Source organism: Pristiophorus japonicus, chromosome 24 (assembly GCF_044704955.1).
Source record: "Pristiophorus japonicus isolate sPriJap1 chromosome 24, sPriJap1.hap1, whole genome shotgun sequence".
Lineage (NCBI taxonomy): Eukaryota > Metazoa > Chordata > Chondrichthyes > Pristiophoridae > Pristiophorus > Pristiophorus japonicus.
Window position 1 is genome coordinate 35,820,418 of NC_092000.1, and position 20,008 is coordinate 35,840,425.

Here is a 20,008-nt window from a genome sequence, read left to right on the forward strand (position 1 = left end):
GCCCAGTGGGCGCCACTAACGTGGCTGCAGAGTTCATGGCGGCCCTCCCCTTTAAAATAATGGGAGGACGTGGGGGCGTGGCGCTGATATGCTGAGCGCAGTACTGAGCGGTGTATCCCGCCGGACACCCCATTACCGCTTCCAACATTTATGCCGGGCAGGTGACGGTGCTTCCTGCCCCGCCACTAAATTATCACTGAATTCAAAGTGATCGCCGCAAACCCATCCTCTTAAATAAAATCACCACAGCCTGTCCTCCTGAGTTTGCTCCTTTTGATTATTCCATGGGCATCCAATACCTCCAAAATATATGTTGTGAGAACCTGAAGAACCACCTTAATAGCCACAGATATGAATGAGAATCCTCATTTTGTGGCCTCCATAGGCCCCTTTTGTGGATATAAGAACGAATTGACCAGGATCCAAGTGGGCAGCCCGAAAGGACAACTCCAAGGTGAACTAGGGGAGATGGTGTGCAGGCCGCTTCCTCCCAATAAAGCCTTCTATTGGCTGCTTGCTCCTCGCTATTCCCTCCATGCCATGAGGATTCCTTCACCATTTTGTTCCAAAAGGCTCTCCACAACAATCAAAGACTGCAGCAATAGTAGATTCTGATTCAGTGGGTTGTGTTCATTCATAAGGGTGTGCAAGAACAACCCTCTCTGACTTTGGGCAAGTGTCAGTGACCAAGTGTAAATACACCAGGAGTACAAACTCCATATTTAATCCGAGTTTAAAGTCTCTTATCAGAACCTGTATGGTTTAATGGGCAGAGACACAGGGTGACACCGTCCAGACCTGAGTGACATTTTTGGCTGAAATGCAGTGTCTTTGGGCGTGCCTTGCTCCTATCTGTACCTGGCGGTGGGGTAAGCAGTGCTACCGTCGGACATCCTGTAAGTACAATTTTGTTTAGAAGCTAGAATCGTGCGTTGATTTTCCAGCAGTTGAGATGGTATCACCTTCATGTACCACAATCTCAGCGGCAGTTAGCTTCACTCAGTCAGCAGCTGATAAAACAATGATTTTAGAGCCTTTTTCCACATGCACCTATTTGATGTCTACAGCTCAATAAACATCATTTTGGCCAATTCATACATTTTACACGATTTACAGCCTCAAGTGCACACTGATCTCCTGTCATACCCTGCGGCAACTAACTAGCAACAAGACATTCACAATACCAAATACGACATTTCAGAAAAATGTTGACATTTAAAAATTGTGTAACAGAAATTTAATATCTCATTGTAAGCTTCCGAGGGACAAAAAGTACGTACGGGGTGAGTTCATCATGACTAAGTGATAGCCCTCCTCCGTGTTTGATACAACAGCAGGTTGTTTCCCTCAGCTTTTTATTTAAAAATTTGAACCGCAGCACCTTCTCAAAGCTCTAATTTTTGGCACTCATTTTCTTCAGTTTGTGCTGGGAGGAAGTCCAGCAATGGCTTGTAAAAATTCCACCTTGCAAACACTATTTCCTTTAACTGTTTAGAAAAACAAAAATCTCTCTGCTTCCCACTGCTGAGTTGCACAGACCGGCGGGGCACCGTCGCTGCTCAGGCGAGATGCATCATATAAATAGCAAAAGTAACTCTACTGGGGGAGACGGTACATTACGTAGGATTACATTGGATATACGGCACAGAAACAGGCCATTCGGTGCAACCAGTCCCCATGCCGCTGTTTATGCTCCACTCGACCCTCCTCCCATCTTTCCTCATCTAAATCTATCAGCATAACCCACTATTCCCTTCTCCCTCTGATGCTTGTCAGACTCCCCTTAAATGCATCAATACTATTCGCTTCAACCATTCCCTGTGGCAGCGAGTTTCACATCCTCACCACTCTGGGTAAAGAAGTTTCTTCTGAATTCCCTATTGGGTTTCTTGTTGACTATCTTATATTGATGGCCTCTAGTTATGCTCTTCCCCACAAGTGCAAACATTCTCTCTCTCTCTCTCTTCGTCACCCCTCAACCTTCATTTTTCAAGGGAAAAGAGACCCAGCCTGTTTATCCTTTCCTGATATATACACCCTCGCATTTCTGGTTATCATTCTTGTAAATCTTCTCTGCACCCTCGCCAGTGCCTCTACATCCTTTTTATATCATGGTGACCAGAACTGTATGCGGTACTGTAAGGGATGGAAATTCGGTCACACCACAGTTGGGGCAGTGTCCCGGGCGGAGCGGTAAACTTTACGCCGGCAAATAGTTTGCATCTGCTGCCAGAAAATGACTCGGCTGGACCCGGAGTTTGGAATAAGGCGCGAAGGGAAGCGTTCACACCTCTCTCGGCACTAGGCCGGCTGGACCCGGAGTTTGGAACAAGGCGCGAAGGGAAGCGTTCACACCTCTCTCGGCACTAGGCCGGCTGGACCCGGAGTTTGGAACAAGGCGCGAAGGGAAGCGTTCACACCTCTCTCGGCACTAGGCCGGCCGGACCCGGAGTTTGGATCAAGGCGCGAAGGGAAGCGTTCACACCTCTCTCGGCACTAGGCCGGCTGGACCCGGAGTTTGGAACAAGGCGCGAAGGGAAGCGTTCACACCTCTCTCGGCGCTAGGCCGGCTGAACCTGGAGTTCGGAACAAGGCGCGAAGGGAAGCGTTTACGCCTCTCTCGGCGCTAGGCCAGCTCAGCAAGGGAAAATCAAGAGCTAATGAGCCGTCCTCGGAGCACCATAACAGAGGCATGGGTGGGGGGGTGACCTGAGAAAAAACACCAAAAACATTCCCAATACATAGCTCACGCCACCACAACATAAATCGCAAATCACATTTTTCTTTTAAATCACACTTACCCGAGGTTGGCATTACATACCTCACTGCGGCCGTTATAGCTTGGAATGCCTGCTTTCCCAGACAGTCCCAGCAGGGGGCGCTAAGGATCGGGCGGCAACCAAAATTGCCTCGTTCCAAACTCTGGGTCCAGCCGAGTAATTTTCTGGCTTGCGCCTCTCGGCGGTACTGCTCCACCCCCTGTCGATACCGGCACCGAAAGTCCCAGTGAGGCGCTGGAAGCTGGGTGTAACTGCTTTCCGCCGCCATTGCCACACCTCCAGGACGCTAAGGGGGCCGGCAGAAGATGATTTTCCACCCCTAAGTGTGCTCTAAGGTTCGATACAGGTTTAGCATAACTTTCCTACTTTTCAATTCTATCCCTCTAGAAATAAATCCTAGTGCTTGGTTTGCTTTTTTATGGCCTTGCTAACCTGTGTCACAGCTTTTAGTGATTTATGTATTTGTACTCCGAGATCCCCCTTGTTCCACTACCCCACCCAGACTCGCACGCTCCAAGTAATAAGTGACCTCCCTATTCTTCCTACCAAAATTTAATGCCTCACATTTAGTGTTGAACTTCATTTGCCAATTATATGCCCATTCTGCAAGTTTATGAATATAGAAACATAGAAATTTACAGCGTAGCTGGAGACCATTTCGGCCCATCGTGTCTGAGTTGGCCGACAAAGAGCCACACGGCCCTCGGTCAGCAGCCCTGAAGATTACATATAAACCTATGAACAATGACGGAAAGGTAAAGAGCACCCAGCCCAACCATACTGCCTCACACAACTGCGACACCCCTTACACTGAAACATTCTACACTCCACCCCAACCAGAGCCATGTGATCTCCTCGGAGAGGCAAAAAACAGATTAAAAACCCAGGCCAACTGGGGGGGGGTGGGGGGAGAAAACAAACCTGGGAAAGTTGCTCTCCGACCCATCCAGGCGATCAAAACTAGTCCAGGAGACCACCCGGCTGTATTCGATTTCCTTTAGTACTTAGCATCGTATCTGCGCCAGCCAAAAAAAGGTTATCCAGTCTAATCCCAATTACTAGCTCTAGGTCCGTAACCCTGCAGGTTACGGCACATTAAGTGCTCATCCAAGCACCTTTTAAATGTGGTGAGGGTTTGTGCATCCACCACTCTTCCAGGCAGCGATTTCCAGATCCCCACAACCCTGTGTGTAAAGAAGCCCCCCCCCCCCTCAAATCCCATCTGAACCTTCCACCAAACACCTTAAAACAATGCCCCCTTGTAATTGATCCCTCCACCAATAGAAATAGGCCCTTGCTATCCACTTTATCCAGGCCCCTCAAAATTTTGTACACCTCAATGAGTTCTTCTCTCAATCTCTTCTGTTCCAGTGACAACAAACCCAGCCTATCCCATCCGTCCTCGGAGCTAAGATTCTCCATTCTAGGCAGCATCCTAGTAAATCTCCTCTGCACCCTCTAGTGCAATCATGTCCTTCCTATATTACGCCGACCAGAACTGCACGCACTACTTCAGCTGTGGCCTAACCAGAGTATTATACAATTTAAGCATAACTTCCCTGCTCTTGTATTCTATGCCTCGGCCAATAAAGGCAAACATAGAAAATAGGTGCAGAAGTAACCATTCGGCCCTTCGAGCCTGCACTGCCATTCAATAAGATCATGGCTGATCATTCCCTCAGTACCCCTTTCCTGCTTTCTCTCCATACCCCTTGATCCCCCTTAGCCATAAGGGCCATATCTAACTCCCTCTTGAATATATCCAATGAACTGGCATCAACAACACTTTGCGACAGGGAATTTCACAGGTTAACAACTCTGAGTGAAGAAGTTTCTCCTCATCTCAATTCCAAATGGCCTACCACTTATCCTAAGACTATGTCCCCGGTTCTGGACTTCCCCAATATCGGGAACATTCTTCCCGCATCTAACCTGTCCAATCCCATCAGCATCTTGTACGTTTCTATGAGATTCCCCTCTCATCCTTCTAAACTCCAGTGAATAAAGGCCCAGTTGATCCTGTCTCTCCTCATGACAGTCCAGCCATCCCTAGAATCAGTCTGGTGAACCTTCGCTGCACTCCCTCAATAGCAAGAACGTCCTTCCTCACTTTAGGAGACCAAAACGGAACACAATGTTCCAGGTGAGGCCTCATTAAGGCCCTGTACAACTGCAGTAAGACCTCCCTGCTCCTGTATTCAAATCCTCTAGCTATGAAGGCCAACATACCATTTGCTGCCTTCACCGCCTACTGTACCTGCATGCCCATTTTGTGACTGATGAATCATGACCCCCAGGTCTCTTTGCACCTCTACTTTTCCTAATCTGCTGCCATTCAGATAATCTGCCTTTGTGTTTTTGCCCCCAAAATGGATAACCTCACATTTATCCACATTATACTGCATCTACCATGTATTTGCCCACTCGCTTAACCTGTCCAAGTCACCCTGCAGCCTCTTAGCGTCCTCCTCACAGCTCACACCGCACATCGCACCCAGTTTAGTGTCATTTGCAAACTTGTAGATATTACACTCAATTCCATCATCTAAATCATTAATATATATTGTAAAGAGCTGGGGTCCCAGCACTGAGCCCTGTGGCACTCCACTAGTCACTGCCTGCCATTCTGAAAAGGACCTGTTTATCCTGACTCTCTGCTTCCTATCTGCCAACCAGTTCTCTATCCACGTCAGTACATTACCCCCAATACCATGTGCTTTGATTTTGCACAGCAACCTCTTGTATGGGACCTTGTCAAAAGCCTTTTGAAAGTCCAAATACACCACATCCACTGGTTCTCCCTTGTCCATTCTACTAGTTACATCCGCAAAAAATTCCAGAAGATTTGTCAAGCATGATTTCCCTTTCATAAATCCATGCTGACTTGGACCAATCCTATCACTGCTTTCCAAATGCGCTGCTATTTCATCCTTAATGATTGATTCCAACATTTTCCCCACTACTGATGTCGGGCAAACCGGACTATAATTAGCTGTTTTCTCTCCCTCCTTTTTTAAAAAGTGGTGGTATATTAGCAACCCTCTAGTCCATAGGAACTGATCCAGAGTCGATAGACTGTTGGAAAATGATCACCAGTGCATCCACTATTTCTAGGGTCACTTCCTTAAGTACTCTGGGATGCAGACTATCAGGCCCTGGGGATTTATCGGCCTTCAATCCCGTCAATTTCCCTAACACAATTTCCCGCCTAATAAGGATATCCTTCAGTTCCTCCTTCTCACTAGACCCTCGGTCCCCTAGTACATCCGGAAGGTTATTTGTGTCTTCCTTTGTGAAGACAGAACCAAAGTACTTGTTCAATTGGTCTGCCATTTCTTTGTTCCCCATTATAAATTCACCCGAATCTGACTGCAAGGGATCTACGTTTGTCTTCACTAATCTTTTTCTCTTCACATATCTATGGAAGCTTTTGCAGTCAGTTTTTACATTTCCGGCAAGCTTCCTCTCGTACTCTATTTTCCCCCTCCTAATTAAACCCTTTATCCTCTTCTGCTGAATTCTAAATTGCTCCCAGTCCTCCGGTTTGCTGCTTTTTCTGGCTAATTTGTATGCCTCTTGGATTTAACACTATCCTTAATTTCCCTTGTTAGCCATGGTTGAGCCACCTTCCCCGTTTTATTTTTACTCCAGACAAGGATGTACACTTGTTGAAGTTCATCCATGTGATCTATAAAGGTTTGCCATTGCCTATCCACTGTCAACCCTTTAAGTATCATTTGCCAGTCTAATCTAACCAATTCACGTCTCCGGCCGACCAATTGAACAAGCATTCCGTATGCCTTCTTAACCACCTTATCCACCTGGCCTGGTACTTTCAGGGATTTGTGGACAAGCACTCGAAGGTCCCTTTCTTCATCTACACTATTAAGTGGCCTACTGCTTAATGTGTATACCCTTTTCTTATTAGCCCTCCTCACACTTCTCCGAATTAGGTTAGTCAAACAAAAATTTGTTCCCTTAACAAATCTGTGCTGACTGTCCCTGATTAAGCCTTGCCTTTCCAAATGTAGATTTATCCTGTCTTTCAGGATTTTTTCCAATAATTTCCCCACCACTGAGGTTAGGCTGACACCTGTAATTACTCGGCCTGTCCCTTTCTCCCTTCTTAAACAAGGGTACCACATTAGCAGTCCTCCGGCTCCATGCCTGAATCCAAAGAGGACTGGAAAATGATGGTCAAGGCCTCTGCTATTTCATCTTTTTCTTCGCTCAACAAACTGGGATGCATTTCATTCGGGCCTAAGGACTTATCTACTTTCAAAGCTGCTAAACCCCTTAATACCTTCTCTCTCTCTATGCTTATTTCATCCAGAATATCACAATCACACTCCTCCTCGATAGCAGAATGTCCTCCTGTCATTTGTTGCAGTCCTCCTCAGTATTGACTATCTCTTTCTCCCCCCCCCCCCCCCCCCAAATTTGGTGGCCTCTGCAAATTTAGAAATTTGGATTCCAAAGTCTAAATTCATTTATATAAATTGTGAACAACAGTGGTCCCAGCACTGATCCTTGTGGAACACCACTACCCACTTCTGCCACTGAATTACCCCTACTCTCTGCTTTCTGTCTTGAAGTCAGCTAACGATCCATTCTGCTACTTGTCCCCTGACTCCGCATTCTCTGACCTTGTTCATCAGTCTATTATGGGGTACCTTTATCAAAGACTTTTTAAAATCTAGATAAATTACATCAACTGCATTACCCTTGTCTGCTCTCTGTTACCTCATCAAAAAATTCAATGAAGTTGGTCAAGCAAGACTTTCCCTTTTGAAATCTATTCATTGCTATATTTTTGTTAGTTTGACGTTTACATATTACTGCGATCTGGAGCAGTGCTGACTTGTGATCTGGAGCAGTACTGACTTGTATTTCTGGTTTCTGCTGCTTGTGTCTGTCCATGTCTGTTTTAATGAAAAAAGCTTTGCTCCTGTGCTCAGAACCAGGTGAATAGCAACCTTCTGAACCGAACCGAGCAGGCTTGCACTGGTCTGCAGGACAAGCTACAGTACATCACAGCACAAAACAAAGGACTGCAGACGCAGCTCAGTGAGACCAGACGCAAGCAAGCCGAGGTGGATTGTAAGGTGAGCATCGGCTAAACCAATCCTTTAATACATTGCCCATTCAACAATACACGTTTTACTCCAAGTCAAGTGCAGCTCAACATGGTAAAAATGTAGCTTGTTCAGTGAATGAGGAGACATGTTAATCGTCTTGAGAAAACACTGAGTGCAAAGTAATCGGGCAGATGCCAGCTTTAACATGAAAATATCAGAGCTTCATATAGTCCAACTGTGAAACTGTTTATCCAAACCCAACCTGAACAGGAACTCACCAGACAAGCTCACTCCTGATTCTGACAGAACAAAGTCCTGCAGCCAGGATAACAACAACTTGTATTTATATAGCACCTTTAATGTAGTCAAACATCCCAAGGCACTTCAAAGGAGCGTTATCAATAAAACATTTTAGACACCGAGCCACAGAAGGAGATAACAAGACAGATGGCCAAATGCTTGATCAAAGTGGTACATAAGGTAGAATGTGGGGAGGCCAGCCAGGAGTGTGTTGGAATAGGCAAGTCTAGAGGTAACAAAGGCATGGATAAGGGTTTCAGCAGCAGATGAGCTGAGACAGGGGTGGAGTTGGGTGATGTTCTGGTGGTGCAAATAGGTGGTTTTAGTAATGGCGCAGTTACGTGGCCAGAAGCTTATCTCGGGCAAATATAATGGCAAGGTTGTGAACAGTCTGGTTCAGCCTCGGACAGTTATCGAGGAGAGGGTTGGAGTCAGTGGCTAGGGAATGGAGTTTGTGGCTGGGACCGGGACAATGGTTTTAATCTTCCCAATATTTAGTTGGAAGAAATTTCTGCTCATCCAGTACCGGAGGTTGGACAAGCAGTCTGACAATTTAGAGACTGTGGAGGGGTCGAGAGAAGTGCTGGTGAGGTAGAGCTGGATGTCGTCAGCATACTGACGCTGTGTTTTCGGATGATGTCGCCAAGGGGCAGCATATAGGTGAGAAATAGGAGGGGCCAAGGATAGATCCTTGGGGGACACCAGAGGTAACAATGCGGGATGTGGACGAGAAGCCATTGCAGGTGATTCTCTCGCTACAACTGGATAGATAAGAATGGAACCAGGCAAGTGCAGTCCCACCCAGCTCGAGGCACATTGGAGCAGGATGGAGTGGTCAACCGTGTCAAAGGCTGCAAATAGGTTGAGAAGGACGAGGAGGGATGGTTTACCACGGTCAAAGTCACATAGGATGTCATTTGTGACTTTAATTAGACCCGCTTCAGTGCTCTTATCTCTCTGTCTCTCTTCATTGGCTGTAAAGCGTTTTGCAATGTCTGGTGGTCATGATAGGTGCTATATAAAGGGGTTTAGCAGCTTTGAAAGTAGATAAGTTCCCAGGCCTGGATGAAATGCATCCCAGGCTGTTGAGCGAAGTAAAAGAGGAAATAGCACAGGCCTTGACCATTTTCCAGTCCTCTTTGGATCTGGACTGCTAATGTAGTACCCTTGTTTAAGAAGGGAGAAAGGGATAGGCCGAGTAATTACAGGCCTGACAGCCTAACCTCAGTGGTGAGAAAATGATTGGAAAAAATCCTGAAAGACAGGATAAATCTACATTTGTAAAGGCAAGGATTAATTAGGGACAGTCAGCATGGATTTGTTAAGGGAAGATCATGTTTGACTAACCTGATTTAATTTTTTGAGGAGGTAACCAAGAGGGTCAATGCGGGTAGTGCATACGATGTAGTGTATATGGACTTTAGCAAAGCTTTTGATAAGGTCCCACATGGTAGATTGGTCATGAAGGTTAAAGCCCATGGGATCCAGGGCAAAGTGGCAAGTTGGATCCAAAATTGGCTTGGAGGTAGGAAGCAAAGGGTAATGGTTGATGGATGTTTTTGTGACTGGAAGGATGTTTCCAGTGGAGTTCCGCAGGGCTCAGTACTGGGTCCCTTGCTTTTTGTGGTATATATCAACCATTTAGATTTGAATATAGGAGTATGATTAAGATGTTTGCTGATGACACTAAAATTGGCTGTGTGGTTGATAATGAAGAGGAAAGTCATGGGCTGCAGGGGGATATCAATCTACTGGTTAGGTGGGCAGAGCAGTGGCAAATGGAATTTAATTCCGAGAAGTGTGAGGTGATGCACTTTGGGAGGGCTAATACACATTAAGCGGTAAGCCACTTAATAGTGTAGATGAACAAAGGAACCTTGGAGTGCTTGTCCACAGATCCCTGAAAGTAGCAGGCCAGGTGCATAAGATTGTTAAGGCATACGGAATGCTTGCCTTTATTGGCTGAGGCATAGAATAAAAGAGCAGGGAGGTTATGCTTAAATTGTATAATACTTTGGTTAAGCCACAGCTGGAGTTACTGTGCAGTTCTGGTTGCCATATTATAGGAAGGATGTGATTGCACTAGTGAGGGTGCAGAGGAGATTTACTAGGATGCTGCCTGGAATGGAGAATCTTAGTTATGAGGACAGATTGTATAGGCTGGGTTTGTTCTCATTGGAACAGAGGAGGTTGAGAGGAGACTTCATTGAGGCGTATAAAATTTTGAGGGGCTTGATAGATAGTAGATAGTAAGGGCCTATTTCCATTGGTAGAGGGGTCTATTATGAGGGGGCATAGTTTTAAGGTGGTTGGTGGAAGCTTTAGAGGGGATTTGAGGGGGGGGCTTCTTCACTGAGGGTTGTGGGGATCTGGAACTTGCTGCCTGGAAGAGTGGTGGATGCAGAAACCCTCACCACTTTTAAGAGATGGTTGGATGGGCACTTAAAGTGCAGTAACCTGCAGGGTTACGGACCTAGAGCTGGTAATTGGGATTAGACTGGATGACCTTTTGTTGGACGGTGCAGATATAATGGTTTACGAACAGGGTGATCTCCTGGACTAGTGTCGGTCACCTGGATGGGTCGAAGAGGAATTTTCCCAGATTTTTTCTTCCTAAATTGGCCTGGGTTTTTATCTGTTTTTTGCCTCTCCCAGGAGATCACAATGCTCCGGTTGGGGTGGAGTGTAGATGCTTTCAGTATAAGGGGTGTTGTGGTTGTGTGAGGCGGACTGGTTGGGTTGGGTGCTCTTTGCTTTTCCGTCATTGTTCATAGATTTATATATATCCTTTAGGACTGCTGACCAAGGGCCGTGTGGTTGTTTGTCGCCGGCGCGGACATGATGGGCCAAAATGGCCTCCTTCTGTGCTGTAAATTTCTGTGTCTATAAATGAAAGTCCGTCTGTCTGTCTTTCTCTCTCCCTCAATAGCAAAGTGGTATCCTCCCCAATAACTCACTCTTAATACTACTGGAAACAAATCAGCAGGGCAAAATCTTTACACAAAGCAAATGTACTCTTGGATATGTTCTATACTAACATGAGTCACTGGTGGTGATAACGGATATGAGTCATTAGCGCTGGTGCACAGCAAGAATGTGTGAAAATGCTATTTACCACCTATTCAAGATGGGGTTCCAAATATACTTCAACTTGTAGCCATGGATGAAAGCAGCTATGTGGAGGCACTCACTACAAGCTCAGCTCTAATATAACACTTTATAGTGTAACATGCAATGTTTATATCTCCTGCTCCCTTTTAACATTACAGAGCCTAAAGGTAGCTGCTTTCTTTTGATGTTAAATAGATGTGTTAATATAAAGATATGGAGAAGTCACCATTTGAAATTTAGTGGTGTGACCCGAGCTGTTAAACTGATTGGGTTTCAGTTGCAGTTTGAGTCTACATTCTATACTGCAGTGGTAGCTTGTGACTAAGTGAAACTTGGAGATGTCTTCTTGGAAATACAATCTGACAGTTGTGAAATATCCTGAAGTGGAAAACCAGCTTGCTACCTGTCGCTATCTCTTGGTACAACTCTGATTTTCCATCCTCGCTGTGTTACAATTTGTAAGCACTTCCCCAAAACGGTCTGGTGCCAAAACCTTAGCTAGCCGACTCCTGCCCAGTGTACGGGGCGATGATGGAGTTCCAGGCTACCTGACCTGCCAACATCACTCGGCTTCTGACTTAAAAAATGGCGAAAGACAGCGGGTTCTAAGGATAGACTATGAGCTGAGCGTGCGTTCCTGGCCATTCACAACAGCTCTCAGAGGGCCCAAGATGGGAAACAGCAGCCTTTTCCACAAGCAGATGATTAGTGAACAATTACCACATGGAGTACTGCACACATTTCTGATCTCCATATTCTAAAAAGGATATAGAGGCACTGGAGAGGGTGCAAAAAAGATTCACAAGGATGAGACCAAAACTGAGAGGTTATAACTATCAGGAAAGGATGAACAGGCTGGGGCACTTTTCACGAGAAAAGAGAAGGCAGAGGGATGACCTGATAAAGATCTTTAAAATTACAAAGGGCTTTGATAGGTTAGACATAGAGAAAATGATTCCACTTATCGGGGAGACCAAAACGAGAAGCCATAATTATAAGATATTTGCTAGAAAAATCCAATAAGTAATTGAAGAGAAACCTCTTTACCCAGAGTGGTTAGAATATGGAACTTGCTACCACAGGGAGTAGTTGAGGCGAATAGCAGAGATGCTGGAATCCATTATTAAGGGAGTAGCAGCAGGACAGTTAGAAAATCATAATACAATCAAGCAGAGTCAACATGGTTTTATGAAAGGAAAATTGTGTTTGATAAATTTATTAGAGTTCTTTGAGGATGTAATGAGCAGGGTGGATAAAAGGAAACCAGTGGATGTGGTGTATTTGGATTTCCAAAAGACATTCGATAAGGTGTCACATAAAAGGTTTACTGCACAAGATAAGAGCTCACGGGATTAGGGGGAATATATTAGCATGACTAGAGGATTGGCTAACTAACAGAAAACAGAGAGTTGGGATAAATGGGACATTTTCAGATTGGCAAAAAGTAACTAGTGGGGTGCCGCAGGGATCAGTGCTGGGGTCTCAACTATTTACAATCTATATTAATGACTTGGATGAAGGGACCCAGTGTATTGCAGCCAAATTTGCTGATGCAAAGATAGGTGGGAAAGCAAGTTGTGAGGAGGACACAGAATCTGGAAAGTGATATAGATAAGTGGGCAAACATTTGTCAGATGGAGTATAATGTGGGAAAATGTGAGGTTATCCACTTTGGTAGGAAGAACAGAAAACCAAAATATTATTTAAATGGAGAGAAACTACAGAATGCTGCGGTGCAGAGGGATCTGGGGGTCCTTGTGCATGAAACACAAAAAGTTATGCAGGTACAGGAAGTAATTAGGAAGGCAAATGGAATGTTGACCTTTATTGCAAGGGGGATGGAGCATAAAAGTAGGGAAGTCCTGCTACAACTGTACAGGGCATTGGTGAGACCACACCTGGTGTACTGCATACAGCTTTGGTCTTGTTTAAGGAGGGATATACTTGCATTGGAGGCAGTTCAGAGAAGTTGATTCCTGGGATGAAGGGGTTGTCTATGAGGAACGGTTGGGCAGGTTGTGTCTGTACGCATTGGAGTTTAGAAGAATGAGAACTGATCTTACTGAAACTTAAGATTCTGAGGGGCCTCGACAAGGTAGATGCTGAGAATATGTTCCCCTCACGGGTAATCTAGAACTAGGGGGCATAGTTTCAGAATAAGAGGTCGCCTATTTAAGACTGAGATGAGGAGGAATTTCTTCTCCGATGGTCGTGAATCTTTGGAATTCTCTACCCCAGAGAGCTGCAGAGATACAGATTTTTGAACTACAGGGGGAGTCGAGAGTTATGGGGAACAGGCAGGAAAATGGAGTTGAGTCCATGATCAGATCAGCGTTGATCTTATTGAATGGCGGAGCAGGCTTGAGGGGCCGTATGGCCTACTTCTGCTCCTAATTCTTATGTTGTGCATTTAAGGAAAAGCTAGATAAACCCAAGGGAGAAAGGAATAAAAGGTTATGCTGATGCGGCTAGATAATGTAAGGTGGGAGGAAGCTTGTGTGGAGCATAAAAACCGGCATGGAGCAGTTGGGTTTCTATGCTGTAATTTCTATGTAATGAGGCTTTTAAACTCCGATGCTGTTAACCTTTGAAGCTATGTTTGTTTTGTACTTTTGAATCTGACATTAGGCCAGTTGGGATACATAGTGAAGTTCAGTATCAGTGCTTTTAACCTGATAGAAACTCGACTTACACTTGGTATCCAAGGACAGCTCCTCACAGCTGATTTATTGAAGATAATGCCAGTACATTTGCACCCTGTTATAAGATTTAAGATATAATTAGATATAAGAAATAGAAGTAGGCCATACGGCCCCTCAAGCCTGCTCCGCCATTTAATAAGATCATGGCTGATCTGATTATTGACTCAGCTCCACTTCCCCGCCCGCTCCCCATAACCCCTTATCCCCTTATCGTTTAAGAAACTGTCTATTTCTGTCTTAAATTTACTCAATGTCCCAGCTTCCACAGCTCTCTGAGGCAGCGAATTCCACAGATTTACAACCCTCTAAGAAATTCTTCCTCATCTCAGTTTTAAATGGGCGGCCCCTTATTCTAAGATCGTGCCCTCTAGTTCTAGTCTCCCCCATCAGTGGAAACATCCTCTCTGCATCCACCTTGTCAAGCCCCCTCATAATCTTATACGTTTCGATAAGATCACCTCTCATTCTTCTGAATTCCAATAAGTAGAGGCCCAACCTACTCAACCTTTCCTCATAATTCAACCCACTCATCCCCGGAATCAACCTCGTGAACCTTCTCTGAACTGCCTCCAAAGCAAGTATATCACAGTTTGTGGCTGGCTCTCAAATAAGCAAGCACGCTAAGTAATCACCTTGCTCCATGATTTTTTTTTTTTTAATTCGTAGCCAATCGTTCCAATTCTTTGTCAAATCACAAACGCCAGAGGTCACCTTGCACACATCAAGGATCACTCTGCGCCAATGCTCTTAGCCAAAAGGCCTAGAGCCACTGCACCGTTCCTGGAAGTACTGCAATACCAGGTTCGTGCCATGGAGGTGGATGGGTCAGGCCCCCCACACACCTCCGTGGAGGTGGATGGGTCAAGCCACCCCACCCACCTCCTATTTCCAAAAAAGCAAGCATATACCTTCCTGATCCAGGGAGAACCACCTTGGGGTTATGGTGGTTACTCCCCTGTCAGGTCAGTTACGCATGATCTTAGCCAAAAGAGATTGCTGCTTTTAGCTCTGGACAGGTGGTGCTCCTAATTGTAGCCAGTGGGGTTTGTGCGGTGGTTACAACTATTTTAGTTGAAAACGATAAGTGCCCCTTGAATGTTGGGGTAGCACGACCCAGCTGAGGGAGGTTTCAGAGTGAAGCTGATGAGGCAGCAGCCCTCACCTTGAGGGTTAGCCTCAAAACAAAAAACTTGCTAATCCTTGAAGTCTAACACAGGAGCAGCATTAAATAGCCATTGACACAGGCTGGCTTGCTGCTGGGGAAATGTTTGACATTTATGACAGCATCAGACACTTCAGTTCTGCTGTGCAAGTATTTGAACCAATGATCTAGGTTCTGATCTTGTTCACTTTGTGAACATTGGGGTACAGAATGGTTTCTGCCTCGTACTCTTAATCTATTTACATTGGCCGGAAAGGACAGGTTTACTCAAACTGGATCTTGGAGTAAAAATGTTCACGTCCTCCTCCCCCTCCCCCCACCTCCATCTCACTATAGATCTGCAAGATACCTGTAATCTGCTAGAATGAATGACTGGTTCTGAATCCTTTGCTAGATCAAAGGTCAACGTCTGGATGAGGTTTACATTCATGGCATCTCACAACACAAGATTCTGGGTGGGGGATCAGTATTTACAAAGCCAGACACCCAAAGTAAATGTACTCAAGGGTTTGAACCCGAAACAGTGCCATGAAACCAGACTATAAAGGAAGTGGGCAGTTATTCTCTCTCCATTGATGACTGGTCAATTGCTGAGCAGAACGGGATCTGTTTAGATTGGTTCTGGCGCTCTCATCCAGCGAAATGCTTCTGCTCAGGGCTGTTCTCCACATTCTGATGTCCAGAACCAGGGGACACAGTCTAAGGATAAGGGGTAGGCCATTTAGGACTGAGATGAGGAGAAACTTCTTCACTCAGAGAGTTGTTAACCTGTGGAATTCCCTGCCACAGAGAGTTGTTGATGCCAGTTCATTGGATACATTCAAGAGGGAGTTAGATATAGCCCTTGCGGCTAAAGGGATCGAGGGGTAAGGAGAGAAAGCAGGAAAGGGATAGTGAGGTGAATGATCAGCCATGATCTTATTGAATGGTGGTGCAGGCTCGAAGAGCCGATCGGCCTACTCCTGCACCTATTTTCTATGTTTCTCTGATGGTCCTGACGCAGTCATGCTATGAGATATCTGTATGGACAAATACCATGGTCTCTGGTGTAACATTTAATCAGCACGTGAGTGATGTCACCCCCAGTTCCCTGCGTGTCTCTTTCCACACACCCCCCCCCCCCCCTACACACACACACACACACACACACACACACAGACACACAGACACACACACACACACACACACACACACACACACACACACGCTACAGCACTGCTACCAGTGCGCCATAGGTTTCAGGAGCTCTTGTCCTGCTTGTAGTCCTGGAAATCCTTGGCCCAAGTCCACCCTAAGTGGAGGAAGAGCATCCGGGAGGGCGCTGAGCACCTCGAGTCTTGTCGCCGAGAGCATGCAGAAAACAAGCGCAGGCAGCAGAAGGAGCATGCGGCAAACCAGTCCCACCCACCCTTTCCTTCAACCACTGTCTGTCCCACCTGTGACAGAGCTTGTAATTCCTGTATTGGACTGTTTAGTCACCTGAGAGCTCACTAAGTGGAAGCAAGTCTTCCTCAATTTTGAGGGACTGCCTATGATGATGATGATGATGTTGAGTCCTCCCTTTTTACAGTGGGACCTGAGCATCCCATTGGCTGTTTTCAAACATTCTATTTACATTGTGCAGCAAAGCTCTGTACTCATGTTAAAATACAATGTGTGGAACGCAACCATTGCACCGTGCTGAGTGTACAAGACTGTAGTTAAGGCGCTCACACGGCACTGCTGGGCTCGGGATAATTGGGGCATTGAGACTAATAAAGCTGCTTGTGCCACTTGCTTGATGAAGAGTGAGATGGGACCTGGAATGTTGAAGCAAGTTGTGCATAATTTATAACAACAACAACAACTTGTATTTATATAGCGCCTTTAACGTAGTGAAACGTCCCAAGGCGCTTCACAGGAGTATTATGCGATAAAAAATTTGACAGAGCTGCATAAGTAGAAAAAATCTTGGTCAAAGAGGTATATTTTAAGGAGCGTCTTGAAGGAGGAAAGAGATGTAGCGATAACAGATTTTAAAAAGGTTATAGATTTAGTTTGAAGGTAGTGAATCTCCTTTAAATGTTTGTATGTGGAGCAGTTTTTTTTTTCTAGACTTCCAAATTATGTTGGAATCTTTATCAGAACGGAAGACTCCAAACCGGGGATCTATAAGGAGGCCTTTCCCCAAACCGGGGATCTTATAAGGAGGCCTTTCCCCAAACCGGGGATCTATAAGGAGGCCTTTCCCCAAACCGGGGACCTATAAGGAGGCCTTTCCCCAGATTTGAGGTTGGGTCGTCAGTAAAAGTCTTTGACTTCCCCTTTTAATCTGTGACTTCACAGTGGGACAGTTACAGCTTTAAGGAGTAGCCAAGGTTATTTTGACAACTAAAGTTAGTGCGCGGTTTCAGTTTTTTATTTGAAGAATGATTTTTTTAAATGAGGAAGTGGAAAGCTGCTGATATGTTTAAAATCTGTTTGTGTGATGATTTGCTTCAGATGGATATGAACCCATTAAAACCTGAAGAGAGGCCACAAAATGCCAATTTCCCTGAACCCCCTACCCTGGACCCGAACAGTGCTATCACGGCAGTGATTTGGTAGCAAGCAAAACATTCAGGGGAGGGGAGAAGGGGTGCATCTTTAGCAGATCTAGTACCTGCTTAGTTACTGGTAGAAATGTAGCTGTACTCTTGCACTCAAGAGCTACCAGAATAGCAACACTTAACAACTATGTGTGTCAGATAAGAATGTGTTGAGTATGGGTGGAAAAACTGACTCTGCTTCTAAAAATCACCAAACATGATAATCTAGATTGTGGGTCTATAGATTTAATGTATTTTGCTTCTAAAAATGCACTTTGATGATTCTTTTGACATTTTTGTGTTTATTTTGGTACACAAGTGGGATTTTCACATTCACAGTAACTGGACCAGGCCACATACGATGCACAGCAGGTTGTGTAAGTCATGGCTCAATACTAATCAGCTGTGATTGGGTGGTGGAAGGAAGACACAAGGAAGGCATTTGCTAAACCTGTTTTTTTATGATTGTGACCAGCATTTGTAATTTTAGTCCCCTCGATCGCTTGTCAACTTGCTTCTGTTTCCCACGGCATTTGTTTACTTTTCACGTGTGTGTGTGTGTGTGTGTGTGTGTGTGTGTGTGTGTGTGTGTGTGTGTGTCCCCATTGGTCTGGTTTTATGTTTGAGGATTGCATGACCGATCGAGTTGCTGTGAATGTAGCATTCCCATGCACATTCAGGACCCAATGGGGTTGTAGCGAATGTATTTGTTCCAAATCTTTATCCAGGTTAAAATCTTAGAAACATAGAATCATAGAAAATAGGTGCAGGAGTAGGCCATTCGAGCCTGCATCGCCATTCAATGAGTTCATGGCTGAACATGCAACTTCAGTACCCCATTCCAGCTTTCTCACCATACCCATTGATCCCCCTAGTAGTAAGGACTTCATCTAACTCCTTTTTGAATATATTTGGTGAATTGGCCTCAACAACTTTCTGTGGTAGAGAATTCCACAGGTTCACCACTCTCTGGGTGAAGAAATTCCTCCTCATCTCAGTCCTAAATGGCTGACCCCTTATCCTTAGACTGTGTCCCCTGGTTCTGGACTTCCCCAACATTGGGAACATTCTTCCTGCATTAACCTGTCTAACCCCGTCAGAATTTTAAACGTTTCTATGAGGTCCCCTCTCATTCTTCTGAACTCCAGTGAATACAAGCCCAGTTGATCCAGTCTTTCTTGATAGGTCAGTCCCGCCATCCCGGGAATCAGTCTGGTGAACCTTCGCTGCACTCCCTCAATAGCAAGAATGTCCTTCCTCAGATTAGGAGACCAAAACTGTACACAATACTCCAGGTGTGGCCTCACCAAGGCCCTGTACAATTAGAAACATAGAAAATAGGTGCAGGAGTAGGCCATTCGGCCCTTCTAGCCTGCACCGCCATTCAATGAGTTAATGGCTGAACATTCAACTTCAGTACCCCATTCCTGCTTTCTCGCCATACCCCTTGATTCCCCTAGTAGTAAGGACCTCATCTAACTCCTTTTTGAATATATTTAGTGAATTGGCCTCAACAACTTTCTGTGGTAGAGAATTCCACAGGTTCACCACTCTGGGTGAAGAAGTTCCTCCGCATCTCGGTCCTAAATGGCTTACCCCTTTGTAGCAACACCTCCCTGCCCCTGTACTCAAATCCCCTCGCTATGAAGGCCAACATGCCATTTGATTTCTTAACCACCTGCTGTACCTGCATGCCAACCTTCAATGACTGACGTACCATGACACCCAGGTCTCTTTGCACCTCCCCTTTTCCTAATCTGTCACCATTCAGATAATAGTCTGTCTCTCTGTTTTTACCACCAAAGTGGATAACCTCACATTTATCCACATTATACTTCATCTGCCATACATTTGCCCACTCAACTAACTTATCCAAGTCGCTCTGCAGCCTCATAGCATCCTCCTCGCAGCTCACACTGCCACCCAACTTAGTGTCATCCGCAAATTTGGAGATACCACATTTAATCCCCTCGTCTAAATCATTAATGTACAGTGTAAACAGCTGGGGCCCCAGCACAGAGCCTTGCGGTACCCCACTAGTCACTGCCTGCCATTCTGAAAAGTCCCCATTTACTCCTACTCTTTGCTTCCTGTCTGACAACCAGTTCTCAATCTATGTCAGCACACTACCCCCAATCCCATGTGCTTTAACTTTGCACATTAATCTCTTGTGTGGGACTTTGTCGAACGCCTTCTGAAAGTCCAAATATACCACATCAACTGGTTCTCCCTTGTCCACTCTACTGGAAACATCCTCAAAAAATTCCAGAAGATTTGTCAAGTATGATTTCCCTTTCACAAATCCATG

At 45.3% G+C, this 20,008-nt stretch overlaps 1 protein-coding gene across 7 annotated transcripts in view; it reads left to right on the top strand.

Moving 5' to 3' along the window:
* LOC139238000 (EVI5-like protein) overlaps positions 1-20,008 on the top strand; it is a 425,899-nt gene that overhangs the window by 232,902 nt on the left and 172,989 nt on the right. For all 7 annotated transcript variants that reach the window (XM_070867399.1, XM_070867393.1, XM_070867395.1 and 4 more), the window contains one exon: positions 7,739-7,885. In XM_070867399.1, coding sequence (XP_070723500.1) covers positions 7,739-7,885 — 147 coding nt within the window. The remainder of the gene's footprint in view (positions 1-7,738; positions 7,886-20,008) is intronic.